Genomic DNA, 22,271 nt, shown 5'->3' on the forward strand with positions numbered 1-22,271 from the left:
GCAGCAAAGCACCCCCATAACTTGATGCTGCCACTCCAGTGCTTCACGGTTGGGATGTTGTTCTTCAGCTTGCAAGCCTCCCCCTTTTTCCTCCAAACACAACGATGGTCATTATGGCCAAACAGTTATATTTTGTATCATCAGATCAGAGGACATTTCTCCAAAAAGTACAAACTTTGTCCCCATGTGCAGTTGCAAACCGTAGTCTGGCTTTTTTAAGGACGTTTTGGAGCAGTGGCTTCTTCCTTGCTGAGCGACCTTTCAGGTTATGTCAATATAGGACTCATTTTACTGTGGATATAGATACTTTTGTACTCGTTTCTCCAGCATCTTCCAGCATCTTCCAGCATCTTCACAAGATACATTGCTGTTGTTCTGGGATTGATTGGCACGTTTCGCACCAAAGTACGTTCATCTCTAGGAGACAGAACGAGTCTTCTTCCTGAGCAGTATGACGGCTGCGTGGTCCCATGTGTTTATGCATGCGTACTATTGTTTATACAGATGAACGTGATACCTTCAGATGTTTGGAAATTTCTCCCAAAGATGAACCAGACTTGTGGAGATCTACAAATTGTTTCTGAGGTCTTGGCTGATTTCTTTTGTTTTTCCCACGATGTCAAGCAAAGAGGCACTGAGTTTGAAGGTAGGCCTTGAATACATCCACAGGTACACCTACAATTGACTCAAATGATGTCAATTAGCCGATCAGAAACTTCTAAAGCCTTTTCTGGAATTTTCCTAGGTGTTTAAAGGCACAGTCAACTTAGTGTATGGTAACTCCTGACCCACTGGAATTGTGATAAATTGAATTTTAGTGAAATAATCTGTATGTTAACAATTATTGGAAAAATGACATGTGTCATGCACAAAGTAGATGTCCTAAACGAATTGCCAAAACTATAATTTGTTAACAAGAAATTTGTGGAGTGGTTGAAAAACGAGTTTTAATGACTCCAACCTAAGTGTATGTAAACTTCCGACTTCCACTGTATATATATAAATACATTTGACAGTAGCTTTTTGAGGCAGGCAATAGATTAGCCCATGATGTTCTCTTATTAAGGAGACAACCATTACGTTGTTACAGGCTTTGTTTTTTCCATTTATATCTTGAGTTTGGATGTTAGGTTAGTACTTGGGGGAGACTGATTGGTGTTGCCTCATTAGTCAGAATGTGTTACACCTGTGCTGGATTGTCCATCTCGTTAGTCGGAAGGCGTTTCAACCTTGCTGTCCCAGGTGATGTTTAAGATTTGGCTGGCCCAGTGCTCCAGTTGTCTTGAGAGATGTGGAGGATTAATGCCTTAGGTTGGTTCTCCCTATTTGATTTCTAGAAAAACAATCCTATATCTGATCTTCCCTTTTCTTTGGTTTGCTTCCGGTCTAAGTTTGGTGTGTTTTTTTTCTTTTGTTAGCCTCTAACTGGGCAAATGTATCGGGCGCTCACAGTGGGTGTCTTATGTCCCAGTTGTTAAAACTCACCTGATTCATTTTGGTTGTCACTGACTCTTTTAGTTCCCCCTTCTGTGAGTGATTTTTTTTGTTTGTTTTCTTTCTGGGGAATGTAACAACCCCTTAACCCTTGTTTGGCCTGAAGTCAGTAATGCTGATGTGTCAACTGTCTGTAGCGTCCGAACCGTTTGGGCTACAAACTAATATGACCTCAATGTGGGAAGGGGAGTCTCTCATGAACAGGATGGTGTTTTGCTCTACTTTTATCTGCACACAAATAAGAAACTAACATACTGTTTCACACATTGTCACGTGACATGTTTGTGTTGAGCAAGCAGGCTGTGGTGTGCTCATGGTTATTTATCACTATGACCAGCATGTCTTCAATGAAATAGAAAAACCATGCGAGTCAGAGAGCCTACACGTGAGAGGTGTTGCTGAAAGAAATGATTTATACAGACAACTGAGAACTTGATGATAATTGACTGCAGTCCCTGGCCAGTTGCTCTTACATGCATCCTAATGGGATGCCTTTGCATGCTAGACTGCAGGGATCTCATTGATTACTATATCAGACAGTAACAGAAATACTATTCAGCCTTGAATGTGAATTTTGTGCACACAATGATACTCTAGCAGAACATGCATCATGAAAAGCTTGTGGTTCACATGGTGGTGTATAACAGGTAGAGAACAATATTCAATAAGGTGTTACGCATCACATCCAGACATCGTCCTGAGCCACTTTTGTTTTTCTTTTCAATTATTGAAGCTGTAATGTCTTTGGCATTCATACTTAACAAATGACAAATTCAGCAACACCAGTCATTTAGCTCACCAGGGTTCACAAGAGGAAACAGATGTAGAAGCGGGAATACAACGGCACGTTCAGGCAGCATCTGCTTTCATTGCCATCACAATCTAGTAAGATTCAGTAAGAAAAATTAATTCTTCATCACAAAAAAAGACAGTTGCCACACTGAATAAAATTGCAGGAATTGTCTGGATTAGCCTCGCTGTCAGTCGTGGACATGTACAACGGTAGATGAGAGGGCCGTGTTGGGCTGGCAGTAGAGAGAGCGAGGAATAGAGCACAATAAAGGTAAGAAAATGTTACCTCTCCCTCTGTGCTCGCCACTCTCCCTGTCTGTTCCTCTCTCTCTCACAGGCCATTTTCTAGTGAGTAAGGTCCCCTGGACTTTGATTAGTCTCAAGTGTTTTCACAAACAGCCCGCCTTCACCTTGCCTGCAGGATGAATGAAGAAGGTCTCTAACCAAATGTCACTATTGGGATTCCACAGATTTCTGTGCTGCTATCCTCCTCTCCTGTGTTCTGCCAAGTTTCACCTCTGGTAGGGACACAACTCATGCGGCACAGAGGACTGTAGTTGGTTTACAGAGGGTAGCCAAAGGTCATCCCTCTCTTGAGAACTGCTGTGTGGCTGTTGAAGGGTTCATAGTAGGTAGCTAGAGATCTCTTTCTACTAGTATGGGTTATAGTATGTTTTTGGACTATATTTTGGAAATAATGGTATTATCATTGATTGCACATCACATGCAACAAGAGAATCAATCTGGATTAAGTTTCTGATATAACTGTAATTGTGTGCATTGGCCCTGATTTATTGTCTTGATTTTGTAGTAGCTAATGCATCAGAGAGACCTGGAAGTAATGGCTGGAGTAGCTACAGCGCTGTTAAGAGGCAAAATAGAGCATGGAAGTATGTAAAGTGGATCTAGACACCGAGACACACATTCCGAGTATGTCAGATGTGAAATCATTAATCAAATTTAACAGGTCATGTCAGATGTTATGCAATGTTTCAGAATGCTATTCTAGAAGACAGGCACTCATGTGACTGAAATACAAATTCAATTGCACAATAAACAGTTGGAACCTAGGCTGACCGGTTACACCCCCGTTCAGCATGAGTCCTATCCTTATCTATATCAGAAGAGTATATCAAACTTCCTTTTCTAGGTACTTGCTTAACCACTAGGTGGCATTGAAGGACGAGGAGAGGCAAGCGCTGAAGCGCACAACTCGTCGTGATCGCAAAAAGGCTGCGTTTAGAGCTCGCGCACTTGAGTGAGTTGTATAGTGCTCTGCAGCATTAGGACATAGCCTTGGAGCTATACGCCCTCAGCATCATTTCTATCAAAAGACGATACTGCCTGCGCACGAAATTATTGCAAGAGAACTGCAGTAGACGTCCAGGAGAGGTTTTGGAGCTGACGAGGACAACATGAATTGCTTCTGGATACACACAATTTGGATCCCGGGGTTCTTTTTCTTCTTTGGATTTCAAGGTACGGGTTGCAATCTAGTTAAATGTGTATATAATTATGTTACATTATCAGACACATTGCGTTTTTCAGTTTGGAGTTAGAGGAATTCCTTTTATGTACCTACGCCTGCTGAGCCTCTGCTTTTGGAGCTGCTCCCTCTAAGACTTATTATTTATCCCACGTATTTATGACGTTCATCCTTGCCGATTTTATTGCTCTCTTGACACGGTGTACTTACGCGCATAGGGAAGTAGGCTACACTTACACACGCAGAGGGGAAGATATTGAAAAGTACTTGAAGATAGCACCCATACGATTCAGAGTGGGTGGTGGAGGAGGAGACGTTCAGTTGCGAGAGTTCAAGCCACCAATTATTTATTATATTATGTCTGAAGTTACTTTTCTGCGATGTCCCTGCTTAGTTTGAGTCTTGTTGCGATATTTTTCTATACTCTCTTTGTGGTTGTAGAACTGACAGTCCTCATGTCTGACTGAGAATGATTTTAGTATCCTTCGAATCTGATGGCTTCATCTGTCACCAGTGGCGACCCTTCATTCAGGGAAGGTGGTGCAACAAAATAATATATATATATGTTATTTTGAGATTAATGTGTCACACATCACTTTGCAAACAATGTAATAAATAAATAAATGGAACAAAAAATGTGTAAATAAAGCCGCATACAAACGTGGTCTCTTTTGCTTTCTTGAGTAAGGCAGCTTCAAAAATGCAGGTGTTTCAGCATAGCTCAGTACTTTCTGTGGTGGTAGGGCAGCCAGCAGAAAATACAGAGCGTAGGGGTTGGTAATGTTCTCTAGTTGCGCCGTGATTGGCTCAGTGTTCTGTCACTCATGGGGACACTACGTCACCGCCAAATCAAAGGGTAAAGCTAAAAAATTCAAGCCCCTTGTTCTGCCATATTATTACATTAGAAGTGCCCATCCAAGAAGGCTCAGGGTCAATGCCACAGATAAAATGATGTCAAATCAAGTTATATCTACAGCATCTTTGATTGGACTGATCATACTTTCAACATCATACTTTCAATATCTAGCTAGCAAGCTAGCAGTCATCATTATGAGTCACGTCGACAATCTACTGGCAAATCCATTTTAATCCTTGTCATATGAAGATAAATAATAGATCAAATGTATCGGTGCTCATCGGCCATTGGACAGAAACATTACACAAGTTAGAAATGGCAAATTCAACAGTAAGTGGTCTGGAAGGAATCAATGGCTAACTGCAAGCATTGTAAAGCATGTTATTCAGTGGAGTGGCTGTATGGTCCCAAGTCTGGGTTTAAGGGTCTCTTTTCCAAGCTTAAAAGGTTATAAACATTCAACATTGGCCATGGTGTCAATCCAGCATGACTTCTGCCGCGCTCAAAACAACTGAAAACTCAGAACTGGGAAATCTGATTTCAGTGAGTTCAAGACAACTGGGAACTCGGGGAAAAAAACAAGCTCCAACTGGGAAAATACATTTTGAACGGTCATCCAACTCGGACTTGAGCTCCGACCTGAAGATCACTGACATCATCATGATTCAACCTGTTTTTTTTCCGAGTTCCCAGTTGTCTTGAAAGCACCATAAATCCAGAGAATGCCAGACTTTGATGACAAAATTTGCCCACGAAGTACCGCCGCGCCACCTTCCTGTTTAAGTGAGCACAGCACAACAAGGTGAGTCCAAAAATGTATTGTATGCTGCTGCATAAATTCTGTAATATGCCAGGGAGATATGTATACTGTAGCTAAGAAAGTAATATTAAGTGTATGTTATGTAGTAAGCTGTTAGTATCCCATGTGCCTCACCTTAATAATTTGGTCCCGTTTCACCTTCTAATTTTGCCTCCTGTTCTGATTTGGTGGTGCACATGTAGCCTGTTTTAGAGAAATGTAATATTGTAAGAGCTTTCATTGTCTGCTTATATGCCCCCTTTATTTATCCTACGGCCCTTACTGGTGTAAGAATGGCCCATGTTCCGAATTGTCGCTGTACATTTCCAAAGTGTTGAACAAATAGTTATATTGACTACGTCCATCCTAGCTCGTTCATTAATGTCTTAATTGAAATGACGGATTGCCACTTATCTGCTCGTCATCCACTTATGCCATAGTTTGTACATCTAAATTGTCAGTAGAAACAACTTTGTTTATGCATAACAGCAATAGGCCTCCCTTGAACAGATTTCTGGTATTGTACTAAGGTAATGTCCACTAGTATGTAATCCCTCTCTTTCCACAGTTCCTTATGCATGTGCACATCCCTGATGGCCTGATGGCTGCATCCCACTTCTAACACTAATGTAGCAAATTTGAGGGATAGCCTCCACAGGATTTGAACCAGCCTTATTCTAAAATGATTTAAATACATGTTTTTCCTCATCAACACAATAGCCCATAATGGCAAAACAAAAACTGGTTTAGACATTTCTGCAAATTTTTATTACAAATAAAAAAACGGAAATACCTTTTTTTTACATAAGTATTCAGACCCTTTCCTATGAGACTAGAAATTGACCTCAGGTGCATCCTGTTTCCATTAATCATCCTTGATGTTTCTACAACTTGATCGGAGTCCACCTATGGTAAATTCAATTGATTGGACATAATTTGGAAAGGCACTCACCTGTCTATATAAGGTCCAACAGTTGACAGTGCATGTCAGAGCAAAAACCAAGCCATGAGGTCGAAGGAATTGTCCATAGAGCTGAGAGACAGGATTGTGTCGAGGCACAGATCTGGGGAAGGGTATTAAAAAATGTCTGCTGCATTGGTCCCGAATAACACAGTGGCTTCCATCATTCTTAAATGGAAGAAGTATGGAATCACCAATACTCTTCTTAGAGCTGGCTGTCCGGCCAAACTGAGGAATCGGGGGAGAAGGACCTTGGTCAAGGAGCTGACCAATAACCTGATGGTCACTCTGACAGAGCTCCAGAGTTCCTCTGTGGAGATGGTTGTCCTTCTGGAAGGTTCTCCCATCTCTGCAGCACTCCACCAATCAGGCCTTTGTGGTAGAGTGGCCAGACGGAAGCCACTCCTCAGTAAAAGGCACATGACAACCAGCTTGGAGTTTGCCAAAAGGCACCTAAAGACTCTCAGACCAGGAGAAACAAGATTCTCTGGTCTGATGAAACCAAGATTGAACTCTTTGACCTGAATGCCAAGTGTCACGTCTGGAGGAAACCTGGCACCATCCCTATTGTGAAGCATGGGGGTGGCAGCATCATGCTGTGGGGATGTTTATCAGCTGCAGGGACTAGTAGACTAGTCAGGATCGAGGGAAAGATAAACAGAGAAAACCTGCTCCAGAGCGCTCAGGACCTCAGACTGGGGGTGAAGTTTCACCTTCCAACAACCCTTTACACACAGCCAAGACAAAGCAGGAATGTTTTCTGGACAAGTCTCTGAATGCCCTTGAGTGGCCCAGCCAGAGCCTGGACTTGAACCCAATCGAACTGGTCTCTGGAGAGACCTGAAAATAGCTGTGCAGCCACGTTCCCCATCCAACCTGACAGAGCTTGAGAGGATCTGCAGAGAAGAATGGGAGAAACTCCCCAAATACGGGAGTGCCAAGCTTGTAGTGTCATACCCAAGAAGGTGCTTCAACAAAGTACTGAGTAAATGGTCTGAATAATTCTGTAAATGTGATATTTCAGTTTTTATTCATAATGCATTTGCAAAAATGTCAAACCTGTTTTTGCTTTGTCATTATGGGGTATTGTGTGTAGATTGAGGGAGGGGGATATAGTCAATTTAATAAAAAGGCTGTAACGTAACAAAATGTGGAAAAAGTCAAGGGATCTGAATACTTTCCGAATGCATTGTATGTACTTTGGATGGTGTCCATAATGACAGTGTCCCTGTTTACACATTTCTGGGCATCTGGATTGATGAAAATCGGTCTTTTTAAAAAAACATATTAATGAGTTTAAGCTGAGAATAAAAATGCGTTCTTCTATAGAAATGGGTCCTGCTTCTCGCTAAATAATAAAATGCAGATTATTCAGTCGACGTTCCTATCGGTGCTAGACTATGGCAACATTATCTATATGAACGCAACTGCCACTTCATTAAACCCATTACATGCAGTTTGTCATAAGGCACTACGCTTTATTACGGCCCAAATTGTTAGTACTCGTCACTGCATTCTTTACCAGAAAGTTGATTGGCTCTCTGATGTCACATAGGTTGATCCATTGCTATGATTTCATTTAAAACGCACTTTAACAAAAGTCCTGCTGTACCTAACGTCTTTACGAAACTTTTAGACATACTGTACGAGTTACAGCAACCGGTCTCAGGGATGGTAAATCAGCTTTTAGTTTTCTTGCACCTTATTTGTGGAATAATCTTCAAAATGGTCTTAAATTTGAGGTTTTGGTGCCGCTAGGGCAATTCAGAAAGCTTATTACTGATGAATGTGTTTTTTTTTTTATGACCGTGTTTTTCTTTCTGCTTGCATTTTGTATTACCTCATGAAGCTGGTTGAGAGAATGCCAAGAGTGTGCAAAGCTGTCATCAAGGCAAAGGGTGGCTACTTTGAAGAATCTCAAATATAAAATATATTTTGATTTGTTTAACACTTTTTTGGTTACTACATGATTCCATATGTGTTATTTAATAGTTTTGATGTCTTCACTATTATTATACAATGTAGAAAATAGTCCAAATAAATAAGTAGGTGTGTCCAAACTTTTGATTGGTACTGTAGGTAAATTAAATAATCTAAAGGAAACATTTTTATTATTTATTATCCTAGTGGATATAAGTGTTTTAAGCATATCATGTGAATTAAGCTTCATGTAAAATCATTGTCAAAAGCGCAAGAGATACTGTTTCATGACTAACAGGTGCTGTTAGATTACAATATAATTTATCTGCCAGTTTGGAACAGTGTAAACAATACTAAATCAAGTTTAACTAATAAAAAAAGTAAAGCCTTTAATATAGCAACTTTTAAAAACAGATGGATTTGGGAAATCCAACATTTTGTGGTTGCATGAGGCTTGGTGATCACAGACTCAGTAGGATATTAAAAAAACACTCTAATGGGCAACAGAAGAAGGAACGGCATAGGGCTGAGGGACTCACTCATTCCTGGCATTCGTTCAAAATACGTTATATTATAACGCAGGATTAAAGACATTCTTTCTGATGCGGTCTCCTCTCACTACAGCTAATTTCGTTAGAATTATTATGTGGATTATAATGAATTCATATATTTGTAGGGGTTGATGCATTTTTTTGTCAGGGTTAATCTGGTCTGTGATACTGAGTTAGAAATGTAAAACTTCAGACTACTTAAGCATCGAATACTTTTGCAAGTTTGCCCTTTTATGGCCATTAGGCTACACTTTACAATAGGACTCAACTCTGACTGACCGCAGCATCTATTGGTAGTCTAAACTGTGGCACAAATTGGGAATTTTTCACACCTAGCTGAGCTATTAGACTATCCTTTCGTAAATGAATGGAGGTGTGAATGTTTCAGTAAGTCTCTCTCCTATTGCACTAGAGTCCTGCACCAGGCAAAAATTAATCAGCTGGCGGGTGGTCCCGGAGTTGAGAGAGAACTTTGGTAAATATAATGGCGCACTTACACTTGGCATAGGATACTTGTGCCTTTACAGCCCATTGCATAAACAACGAGTGGATGTTATCCACCACTGAGTGGGACAGTGCAGCTCAAAACTGCAGATAACAGAAGATCAGCTATTGTGATAGAACACTTGTGGATCTTGTTGATTTCTTCTATCGCGTCGAGGCCTAATGTTCACCTGGTAATTGTGTGGTTCCAAAGGATAAAGCCTCACCTACAGATGGATGTGTGGTTTCAGCAATCTGCGAGCCCGTGACCAGGCACGGTGGATGACGTCCTTTTCCTGCGCAGCAATTTGTAGAAATTCAGTCATGAATGGACAGTTTTTGAAGTAGTGTTTTGGTATATTCATTTGTTGTATAATATTAGAAGGCTCTTTAAAGCGAGTGAGTTGTCAATGTGCAGCATTGCATTGTGAAATATATCTGTTCTTAATTCATGGCGTGGTTTGTTTTTAGCCAAATGTTGAATAGACATGCAGACAAATTAATGCTGGTAAATATGAAAATTAGCCTACGGTCTGTAGTCATAAAAACTATTAGGCTAATTAAATGTATATATCGTTGGGTAATGGATCAGCTCTCGGAACTCATTGAGGTGGCTTCTATCTTCAATATAATCATTCGTTCAGAATGTTAAACCCATAGGTTTTAGGCCTATAAATTAACTTTTTAATCCGGCTGTCTGCAGTAAATTAAATTAGATTACCAGGTTCATTTTTCATTAGATTATAATAATCCCATGCCTTCTGAGAATGTTAAAGTCCAAAAGTTATGGGTGGTTTAGACATTTGCCTGTCACAAGTATTACAATGGAAATGAACTTTTTAATCCGGCTGTCTGCATATTTTAAGAAATGGCATATAGGTGTGTTGGACGATAGTTTTCTCGTCAATCACCTTGAAAAAACGTATACTTAACTGAATCAACCAATGTCACTCTTTAAATGCTTTATTAATCCAAATGTTGAATGTGCCTGTGGGCGCTAGAGACAAACAAAATGGTGCAGTTTGAGGCCATGTGACGGAGAGGGATGTGGGCGCTGGAGATGGGGGTGTGAGCAGGTGGGTCAGGGCAGGTGTTATGTAGTTGTTGTTTGTATGTGTATGTTTTGTATTGTCTAAAAAGAGCAAATAAAATCGTACAAAGAAATTAAGGAAAAATGACAAGCTTGCAACACGCATCTGATTATTCATTATGAATAGGATTTATTTCGTTTACATTCTTCATTGTAACCACAATGTCACAAATTATTGAACACACAACATGAGCAAAATAAGATTCAAAACATTTCTGTATTAAAGACTATCAGAAAGAATGTTGGTACTTATTTATTTTGATCCAAAGCCACAAATGAGTGAGTCACATAGCTTTATGCAGCAAAATAGCCTACTAAATAGGCCAAGCCTAAACTAATATATAAAATTGCCTAAATAAACTAGTACATTTCATAAATAAATGAAGTAGCTCAGGTCTTGAAAATATGGGCAACCCATTTCACCTCCCTATCCTCGCTGGACTCTCGTTCATTCTGTCGTGTCTTTGGCTATGCCGGATTAAGTGATATGACATGCTATTCTATAAAATAATTTATCTGTAATTAGTATTACCTGATTAAGCTAATCAGGTAGATCATTAACTAGAATGTCGGGCACCACAAAATAATGTTAATAGAGCTGTTAACTTCCGACTAAACTCTTAAAGACCTAGTAATCTTTTACATCAATAGCAGTCAATATTTAATCGTCACCTTATTTAGTCTCATCTGAAAGTTGTAAATTCTTTGTTCTCTTCAAGAACCCTGGCTAACAAGTTGAATCAGCAATACAAAATTTGGTTTACATATACACAGAATGTATCATACATTGATTACAAATTGTGTCATAAAGAATACATCCCTGGTGGACGGAGCCGACATGACAGCTGGTTACACAAAGAGAGGGGGTTTGGGTTTGAGTGAAAGAGCGGGAAGACTGAGGAACAAAGGGAGAAGCTATGCCATCGTAAATACAGTATCTTATGCATTCTAAATTACCGCCCATTTGAAAAAGGAGAATGCAATACATTTTTACTCGGAGCTGCGCTTCAGTAGATGGGAGGCCGGGTGGTCCAGCATGGATCTCTGGTCCTCTGAAGAATATCTGGTGGTAGAATGGATACTTGGTAGTACCGTTGTCGTGTGGTATCACAGATACTATGTCCGTCCACTCCTAGCCCATGTCTACAGTTTCTGCGCTAACGCAACGGCTAGGAGGTATCACTTCTTTAGTGAATAAGAGTTCAAAGTTCATACCAAGTTGCAATACTTTAAGCTCATGCATTGTTCTGGCTGGTATAGTCGAAATTCATCCTTCCGGGGTGTAGGTTGTCACCTTCACATTGAAATTCGATGCTAATTTCGTTAGGTTCTCTAAGGTTGGCTTAGTTCTGTAGGTGGTCTTTGTCCTTTCAACGTGGGGACCTCAAGTCCACACGTCCTTGGAACAGCTTATTATCTGAGCCCTTTTAATGTAGGACTGTCGCCCTAACGTCCTCTGAACAGAAAGTTACTTTTTCGTCAAGGGCTTTATATAGGAGGGGAGAGAAGGGCGTGTTTCAGTTTATAACCAATGTCTGTTCACATGGGCAGGGCCACTGAGTTGAGCATAGTTCACTCATGAAAACCCAATTCTCTCATTTGGAAGCTAAAATTACATTTCATCTTTTCACAAATAGTTTCATATTTAAAAATGTAAATTGCACACAATTCCATGTGAATCTGATAACTAGAATGTGTAGACTTTCCAAGATACAGTTTGTCGTCCTATCATCAGTATTAATGTCTCAGACGCCAACTGATCTGAAATCATATCAAATCAAATCAAATGTATTTGTCACATACACATGGTTAGCAGATGTTAATGCGAGTGTAGCGAATGCTTGTGCTTCTAGTTCCGACAATGCAGTAATAACCAACGAGCAAAGTGCAGTAGATGGTATCGAGTACAGTATATACATATGAGATGAGTAATGTAGGGTATGTAAACAAAGTGGCATAGTTTAAAGTGGCTAGTGATACATAAAGATGCAGTAGATGATATAGGGTACAGTTATATACATATACATATGAGATGAGTAATATAGGGTATATAAACATTATATTAAGTAGCATTGTTTAAAGTGGCTAGTGATATATTTTACATACATTTCCATCAATTCCCATTATTAAAGTGGCTGGAGTTGAGTCAGTGTGTTGGCAGCAGCCACTCAATGTGAGTGGTGGATTGTTTAACAGTCTGATGGCCTTGAGAAAGAAGCTGTTTTTCAGTCTCTCGGTCCCTGCTTTGATGCACCTGTACTGACCTCGCCTTCTGGATGATAGCGGGGTGAACAGGCAGTGGCTCGGGTGGTTGTTGTCCTTGATGATCTTTATGGCCTTCCTGTGACATCGGGTGGTGTAGGTGTCCTGGAGGGCAGGTAGTTTGCCCCCGGTGATGCGTTGTGCAGACCTCACTAACCTCTGGAGAGCCCTACGGTTGTGGGCGGAGCAGTTGCCGTACCAGGCGGTGATATAGCCCGACAGGATGCTCTCGATTGTGTATCTGTAGAAGTGCTTTTGGTGACAAGCCGAATTTCTTCAGCCTCCTGAGGTTGAAGAGGAGCTGCTGCGCCTTCTTCACGACGCTGTCTGTGTGGGTGGACCGATTCAGTTTGTCCGTGATTTGTACACCAAGGAACTTAAAACTTACTACCCTCTCCACTACTGTCCCATCGATGTGGATAGGGGGGTGCTCCCTCTGCTGTTTCCTGAAGTCCACAATCATCTCCTTTGTTTTGTTGACGTTGAGTGTGAGGTTATTTTCCTGACACCACACTCCGAGGGCCCTCACCTCCTCCCTGTAGGCCGTCTCGTCGTTGTTGGTAATCAAGCCTACCACTGTAGTGTCGTCCGCAAACTTGATGATTGAGTTGGAGGCGTGCATGGCCACGCAGTCATGGGTGAACAGGTAGTACAGGAGAGGGCTCAGAATGCACCCTTGTGGGGCCCCAGTGTTGAGGATCAGCGGGGTGGAGATGTTGTTACCTACCCTCACCACCTGGGGGCGGCCCGTCAGGAAGTCCAGTACCCAGTTGCACAGGGTGGGGTCGAGACCCAGCGTCATAAACTTTCCCCACTCAGGCCGATGTCATGACAATTCAGTGTCTCCTTCACATCAGCAAAGAAGGACCCTGTTTCAGAAACTCACTTCATATAGAGGGTCTATCACTCTTTCACACTGTGGTAAATAAAGCCAGTTTATTTCTGCCTGTTTTTAGAGGCAGAGAAACCAAAAGCCCAAACGTACCTATTTTTGAAAATTGTCTGCCCAAGTGTAAGTGCGCCATTGTATTTACCCAAGTTCTCTCTCAACTCCGGGACCACCCACCAGCAATTATTATTTTGCCTGATGCAGGACTCTATTGCAAGAGAAGAGACTCTTGGACTGAAACATTCACACCTCCATTAATTTATGAAAAGATAATCAATTTGTGCCACAGTTCAGAGTACCGATGTATCAGCGTTATAACTTCCCCTTGTGATAGTGCAGTGCAATGATAGAATGACGCAATTTACCACAATCTGCCACAATCACAAATGTTTGCTGCATGAGCTAAAAAAAATTATTGAGGAACCACTATAATAGCAACAGTGCGCCTAGAAAAATGAAAGATTCAAGCTTTAAAACTTCTTCAGGATAGGGGGCAGTATTTCCCCTTTGGATGAATTGCGTGCCCATAGTGAACTGCATCAAAATCTGTCCTAAATTGCTAATATATGCATATTATTATTATTATTGGATAGAAAACACCCTGAAGCTTCTAAAACCGTTTGAATTATGTCTGTGAGTATAACAGAACTCACAGGGCAGGCAATCTTCCAAACTAGTTTTGGAATCCTGAAAGTTGGGGCAACTATGACGTCATCACCCCCTCCCTTCCCAACAAGTTATGGATCTGGAAACACTTCCTATGTCTTCCACTAGATGTCCTCATTCAGTAGAAAGTGGAATGGAGCATATGCTGTGAACTTTTACCTAATGGGATGAAAAGTTGTAAGTGTCGCAAAGATTTTCATGTGCGTGAAGGTGCGCTTGGGAAAGAGTGCTTCCTTTGTTCCAATCAGCCTCAGATGAACATGTCCCGGTTGGATGTCCCGGTTGGAATGATATTCGATCTGTATGATTATAACATCCTGAAGATTGATTCTGCACTTAGTTTGACCAGTTTTGTCGACCTGTAATATGTAATTTGTAAGTTTTGATGCACAATTATTCTGGACCAGAAGTCATTTTTTGGGCATTTGAGCTGAAAGTGTTCGCAGATGCTACTACATGGACACTAGAATTGAACATTATGAAACAAAACAATTTATTGTTGAAGTAGGACTCCTTCCACTACATTCTGATCGAAGACCATCAAAGGTAAGGGAATATTTATGTTGTAATTTTGTATTTCTGTTGACTCCAACATAGCGGAGAAATATTGTTACGTCTGAGCGCCGTCTCAGATTATTGCATGGTAGGCTAATTCCGTAACGTAAAAAAAAAAAGTGACATAGCGGTTGCATTAAGAACCAGTGTATCTTTTTAATTATATGTAGAACATGTATCTTTAGTCAAAGTTTATGATGAGTATTTCTGTTATCTGGCGTAGCTTTCTATAATTTCTCCTGACATTTTGGAGAATTTTCTGAACATGGCGTCAATGTAAACCGAGATTTATGGATATAAAATGCATATTATCGAACAAAACATAAATGTACTGTGTAACATGTCATATGACTGTCATCTGATGAAGATTTTCAAGAGGTTAGTGAATTATTTTTTTTTAAATCCTGCTTTTTGTCATTTTATCATTTGTGGTACAAAATGGCTGCCTTATGTCTTTGTTTTGGTGGTGGTCTAACATAAATATATGCTATGTTTTCGCCGTAAAACATTTAAAACATCTGACAGGCTGGGTAGATGAACAAGGTGTTTATCTTTCATTTGAGCTATTGGATTTGTTAATGTGTGGAGGTGAAATATTTCTAAGAATATTTTTGCATTCCCTGCGCCACCGTTTCAGCTGAAGGGGGGGTATCTTACACAACAGGTATCTTACATTTCTTATTGTGCTCCTACATTTCTTTGTGTGCAGCTGCATTTTTCAACTTAGGCGCACACGTGCTCCTTGTAATAAAGGTCAGCGTAGAGCCCTCACTAGGTCTGTACATTTAACCACAGCAGGAGAGACACAGCAGCATTTTGACATTGATCTCCAACAGAACCCTGTATGCTTAACCAGTCTGGCCATGTCTCACGCCTTGGGGGCGGTGTCATAGTTCGGTGGTGTTGACCACATCGGGCCCACCTCGCTGGCCCACTTTTCCTCTTCATCTAACTTTAAATTACCCTTATTAGTGTATTAAAAATAATGCTCTTTTGTTTAATGAATTGGGGTAGGCAGGGAAAGATGCTGCTCTAAATGCCCATGGTTCATTTGTCTGTGGAGATGGAGCCCCTTCTGAGTGCAGTGCAGCAAAGCATCCCCACAACATGATGCTGCCACCCCCATGCTTCACAGTTGGGATGGTGTTCTTCAGCTTGCAAGCCTCCCCCTTTTCCCTCCAAACATAACGATGGTCATTATGGCCGAACAGTTTTATTTTTGCTTCATCAGACCAGAGGACATTTCTCCAAAATGTACGATCTTTGTCCCCATGTGCAGTTACAAACCATAGTCTGGCTTTTTTATGGCGGTTTTGGAGCTGTGGCTTCTTCCTTGCTGAGTGGCCTTTCAGGTTATGTTGATATAGGACTTGTTTTACTGTGAATATAGATACTTTTGTTCCTGTTCCCTCAAGCATCTTTACAATATTCTTTGCTGTTGTTCTGGGATTGATTTGCACTTTTCGCACACCGAAGTACTGTTTTTTCTGTGGTCTTGGCTGATTTCTTTTGATTTTCCAATGATGTCAAGCAAACAGGCACTGAGTTTGAAGTTAGGCCTTGAAATACATCCACAGATACACCTCCAATTTACTCAAATGATGTCAATTAGCCTATCAGAAGCTTATAAAGCCATGACATAATTTTCGGGAATTTTCCAAGCCGTTTTAAGGCACAGTCAACTTAGTATGTTAACTTCTGACCTACTGAAATTGTGATACAGTGAATTATAAGTGAAATAATTTGTTGGGAAAATATGTCTGTGTCATGCACGAAGTATATGTCCTAACCGACTTGCCAAAACTATAGTTTGTTAACAAGAAATTTGTGGAGTGGTTGAAAAACACTTTTTAATGACTCCAACCTAAGTGTATGTAAATTTCCGACTTCCGACTGTACATTATTACCTCAATTACCTCGACACCGGTGCCTCCTGTATATATTTTGTTATTTACTGCTGCTCTTCAATTATTTGTTATTCTTATATATTTGTTTCTTTTTATAGGTATTTTCTTCACCACATTGTTGGTTAAGGGCTTGTAAGAAAGCATTTGTATTCAGCGCATGTGACAAAAACAATTTTATTTGTGCCATGCATTGTCTTTCTTTTCTGATGGAAAGTATTAGGAACCTTGAGCTACAGTTGTTTAAGGGTGTTCATGCATTGCTGTTAATCTTTTCAGAGGAGAAATGTATTTTGTCACTAATCCAGAGATGGCATAGCAGAATTGGAATAGGATAGCCGTGGATAGAATTGAATTGATTTCTTATTTTTCTGTTCATCCAAATAATTGCATTTCATGTGGTGATCAATGCACACTAGGCCCCTGGGAGGAAGACGATTGTGAAATATGCTTATTCAAAGGAAAATAGTACAATTTCCTCATAAACAAGAGAACGTTCCTTAGATTCTGTAATCTGCTTGGAATGGCCTCTAGGATTGGCCCCAAAACAGCCATGGGCAGAGAATTAGGAATCATTACCCAATACCCATTAAATAAACCTTCAGAATTTCAGGCACATAGGGAATACACACTCATTCAGAAATTAACTGGAAAGATTGAGTTCAACAGTCCGAATAATTCATGCAATCAGAAGACTTGTATGATGCTCTCTCTTGCCGGGCCTTTCACTGGAGTCCACGATGATCTCTCTTTGGGGACTAGTGATTTTCCTCCCCACGCTGGAGTCCACAGACTCCCTCTATTGAAACTGATTCGACTGAATTGACTCCAGTGTGTTTTGTTGGGTCTTCTTGTATTCCAACCATGGCACTGTGGTTGGTTTTAGGCAGGATGTGCTGGGGGTTTCTCTTACGTAGGGCTGTTGCGGTAACTGTATTACTGCCACACCGGCGGTCACAAGTCATGAAGGCAGTCAAATTCCACGTGACCGTTTAGTCACGGTAATTAGGCTTCTCCAAGCTCTGATGCTGCTGATGGTCATTAATAGCCTACCAAACTTGCTAACTGCCTGGTATCAGCACTGTCTGTATAATCACTCTGACATCAATGCAAATGTAATCGAAAATCTAATCAAACACTTAATGAGAGCCCATTAGCTAATTTTGTGCAACATTTCTACGGGCTATGCAATTGTGTGAGAACTGAGTGATGGCCTCTATTAAAAAGAGAAGGATCCCATCAGCTTTCTATAGGCTAGGCCTACTATTTATTTCTCAACTTTCCTAATATTAAGCACATTGCTTCTCTTTTCAACAGGGGTACAGCCTACCTGGCTGGATTATATATGATGCCCAGCAAGAAACAATGCCTTTTTTTTTTGCAACTTTTTAAAATTGTAGTCGCACACCTCATGTAGCCTAGCTCATAGGCCTATGCATTTTGATAAGGTTTGTATCACAACTAAAGTGGCCAAATAACTTCTTAAAATTAAGCACACTAATCCACTTCACAAGGGTTGTAGAGCCTAACCAGCATATACAGTACATAAGCAGTGTGTTTCAAGTTTGGGGAAGATCATTTTCACCATAAAAATGCACCTTTTATAATAAAAGCATTACATGAAAAAATTGAATTTGCAGTCACTTTTGATAATGGTTTTCCCACTAATGGAACATTTGTGCTTATAGCCTACTGCCGTGTGCTTATTGCTGCACTTATAATATGAATAAATAGCCCATCAACATTTTAAGCTAAATGTTATGATCTATTGCGTAAAAAAGGCATTTTGATGCTAGTGGTTATATTAACTGTCCCAGAGTATGTTTGGAATATTTATTTCTCGCACAGAATAGAATAGGTCATCTTGTGTACTATGGTGGATAGTAAATTGACATAGGCTAGTGCTTTTGCTGTTCGTTAAGCCTACTTATCTTGTTGGTTGACGAAAAGTAAATGGGCAGTTCTTCCAATATCTTCAAAATGCACCTCGGAATTGGAGAAGGATGTACGCAGTTGTGTGTCCGATGTGTCTTTCTTCACTTCTAGCCTGTGAGAAAGACTGATCACTTGATGGAGAGCCATGTGAGTGAGAGGTGCTTTGGAGCATGCAGCACTCAGGGAGAAGGGAATTCTGAATTATATCATTAGCCGAAGGGCTCAATGGCCACTGGCCACAAAAGGCATGGATTTTTTAGTGTGCATTGCGGCCACACAAAGGGGATGCCGCCGAGAAATTCTAGGAATTATCAAGTGCTTGTCATTTTGTGAATAATAGACTGATGAAGTGTGTACAGCCTGCACAAAAAAGAGACTGGGCCTGAGTTGGGTCTGGAATAAGACACAGTAGAGCGGAACCACAGCAATACACCTTTATACTCCCTCCGTGCCACCTCGCTTTCATCCTCTTTAATGTCTGCAAAGCTCCACTACTCAGAACCTCATCCCAGGAAAATTGCAATTATCTCTGTGTTCCCTGTACAAGGCTTCTGGCTTCTGGTGCCTGTGATCCTCCGGTACTTTTGGGTGAAACATGGATCTCTAAACATAAACATGGTGTCTGTTTGTTTCCCCTCATCCCTTCAGGTCAATGTGCTCAGTGTGGTTGTTGTTGGTTGTCCAGAGCGCAGGCTTGCCTCCCTTGAGCAGCTTACACTGAACTCTCTTCAATACCTCCAGTGGGCACAGGTGAAGGATCTGTGCACTTTGGAAATGAAAACTGCTGTATACAGTCTTAGATTATAAGCCCCCAGACCTTTATAATATACAGTTGATGTCGGAAGTTTACATACACCTTAGCCAAATACATTTAAACTCAGTTTTTCACAATTCCTGACATTTCATCCTTGTAAAAATTCCCTGTCTTGGGTCAGTTATGATCACCACTTTATTTTAAGAATGTGAAATGTCAGAATGATTTATTTCAGCTTTTATTTCTTTCATTACATTCCCAGTGGGTCAGAAGTTTACATACACTCAATTGGTATTTGGTAGCATTGCCTTTAAATAGTTTAACTTGGGTCAAATGATTCAGGTTGCCTTCCACAAGCTTCCCACAAAAAGTTGGGTGAATTTTGGCCCATTCCTCCTGACAGAGCTGGTGTAACTGAGTCACGTTTGTAGACCTCCTTGATCGCACACGCTTTTTCAGTTCTGCCCACAAATTTTCTATAGGATTGAGGTCAGGGCTTTGTGATGGCCACTCCAATACCTTGACTTTGCTGTCCTTAACCTCTCTTGGGTAGGGGGCAGTATTTTCACATTCGGATGAAAAGCGTGCCCAGAGTAAACTGCCTGTTACTCAGGCCCAGAAGCTAGGATATGCATATAAGTGGTAGATTTGGAGGGAAAACAGTCTAACGTTCCTAAAACTGTTAAAATAATGCCTGTGAGTATAACAAAACTGATATGGCAGGCAACCCCCCCCCCCCCCCCCCCCCTCCTCCCAGATTGCAGTTCCTAGGGCTTCCACTAGATGTCAACAGTCTTTAGAAAGAGTTTCAGGCTGGTTTTTGGAAAAAATGACCCAGAAATTGTAGTTTTTCTAGGTGGCTCCCATTTTGTCTGTAGTGTTTCCAAGCACGTGGAAGAGAGCGCGTTCTTTGGTATTTTTCTCCGGTAAAGACAATAATGATTCTCCGTCTTAAATTGTATTGTTTACTTACGTATTAGGGTACCTAAGGTTTGATTATAAACGTTGCTTGACTTGTTCGGAAAAGTTTATTTGTAACGTTTGGGATTCATTTTGTATGCATTTTGATGGAGGGAAACTGGGTGGATTATTGACTGAAGCGCGCCAGCTAAACTGAGTTTTTATGGATACAAAGAAGGACAAGGTGAACAAAAGGACAATTTGTGATGTATCTGGGACCTTTTGGAGTGCCAACAGAAGGTCAAAAGATAAGGCATTTATTATATCGCTATTTCTGACTTTCGTGGCGCATCTGCCTGGTTGAAATATGTTTTTCATGGTTTTGTATGCGGGGCGCTTCCTCAGATAATCGCATGGTGTGCTTTCGCCTTTTTGAAATCGGACACAGCGACTGGATTAACAAGAAGTGAAGCTTTATTTGGATGTATTACACTTGTGATTTTATGAAAGTTAAATATTTATAAATCTGTAGTTTGAATTTCACGCTCTGCAATTTCACTGGATGTTGGCCAGATGGGATGCTACCGTCCCACCTGCCCTTAAGAAGTTATTAAGCCATTTTGCCACAACTTTGGAAGTGTGCTTGGGGTCATTGTCCATTTGGAAGAGCCATTTGCGACCAAGCTTTAACTTCCTGACTGATGTCTTGAGATGTTGCTGCAATATATCCACATCATTTTCCTCCCTTATGTAGCCATCTATTTTGTGAAGTGCACCAGTTCCTCCTGCAGCCAAACAACCCCACAACATGATGCTGCCACCCCTGTGCTTCACAGTTGGGATGGTGTTCTTCAGCTTGCAAGCCTCCCCCTTTTTCCTCCAAACATAACGATGGTCATTATGGACAAACATTCTATTTTTGTTTCATCCGACCAGAGGACATTTCTCCAAAAAAGTATGATCTTTGTCCTGCAGTTGCAAACCGTAGTCTGGCTTTTTTATGGCGGCTTTGGAGCAGTGGCTTCTTCCTTGCTGAGCGGCCTTTCAGGTTATGTCAATATGGGACTCGTTTTACTGTGGATATAGATGCTTCTGTACCCGTTTCCTCCAGCAACTTCACAAGGTCCTTTGCTGTTGTTCTGGGATTGATTTGCACTTTTTGCACCAAAGTACGTTCATCTCTCAGAGACAGAACGCGTCTCCTTCCTGAGCGGTATGAAGGCTGCTTGGTCCCATGGTGTTTATACTTGCGTACTATTATTTGTACAGATGAACGTGTTACCTTCAGGCGTTTGGAAAAGGATGAACCAGACTTGTGGAGGTCTAAAAAAAATATTCTGAGGTCTTGGCTGATTTCTTCTGATTTTCCCATGATGTCAAGCAAAGTGGCAGAGTGACAGGTACACCTCCAATTGACTCAAATGATGTCAATTAGCCTATAAGAAGCTTCTAAAGCCATGACATAATTTTCAGGAATTTTCCAAGCTGTTTAAAGGCAGTCAACTTAGTGTATGTAAACTTCTGACCCACTGGAATTGTGATACAGTGAATTATAAGTGAAATAATCTGTCTCTTAACGATTGTTGGAAAAATGACTTTTGTCTTGCACAAAGTAGATGTCCTAACGACTTGCCAAAACTATAGTTTGTTAACAAGAGATTTGTGGAGTGGTTGAAAAACGAGTTTTAATGACTCCGACCTAAGTGTATGTAAACTTCCGACTTCAACTATATAACAGTTTACTGCATTTAGTTATATTACCAACACATTTTATTGTTAGCACTTTGCATTTATCTGACATTTCCTTCAGAAATTGAAAGCACCTGAGGTGGATGGGGGTGGAGAATACATTATATGTACACTACCATTCAAAAGTGTGGGGTCACTTAGAAATGTCTTTGTTTTTGAAAGAAAAGCAAAAAATTTTTGTCCATTTAAAATAACATCAAATTAATCAGAAATACAGTGTAGACA

General features: G+C 40.7%; 1 protein-coding gene across 1 annotated transcript in view; it reads left to right on the forward strand.

Annotated features, from left to right (window-relative positions):
* Window positions 1-3,446: 3,446 nt before the first annotated feature.
* lsamp (limbic system associated membrane protein) overlaps window positions 3,447-22,271 on the forward strand; it is a 1,014,422-nt gene continuing 995,597 nt past the window's right edge. Inside the window, exon 1 of the mRNA XM_036961793.2 lies at window positions 3,447-3,765. Coding sequence (XP_036817688.1) covers window positions 3,702-3,765 — 64 coding nt within the window. The 5' untranslated portion in view covers window positions 3,447-3,701. The remainder of the gene's footprint in view (window positions 3,766-22,271) is intronic.

Source organism: Oncorhynchus mykiss, chromosome 24 (assembly GCF_057628025.1).
Source record: "Oncorhynchus mykiss isolate SJ-2025 chromosome 24, ASM5762802v1, whole genome shotgun sequence".
Classification (NCBI taxonomy): Eukaryota; Metazoa; Chordata; class Actinopteri; order Salmoniformes; family Salmonidae; genus Oncorhynchus; species Oncorhynchus mykiss.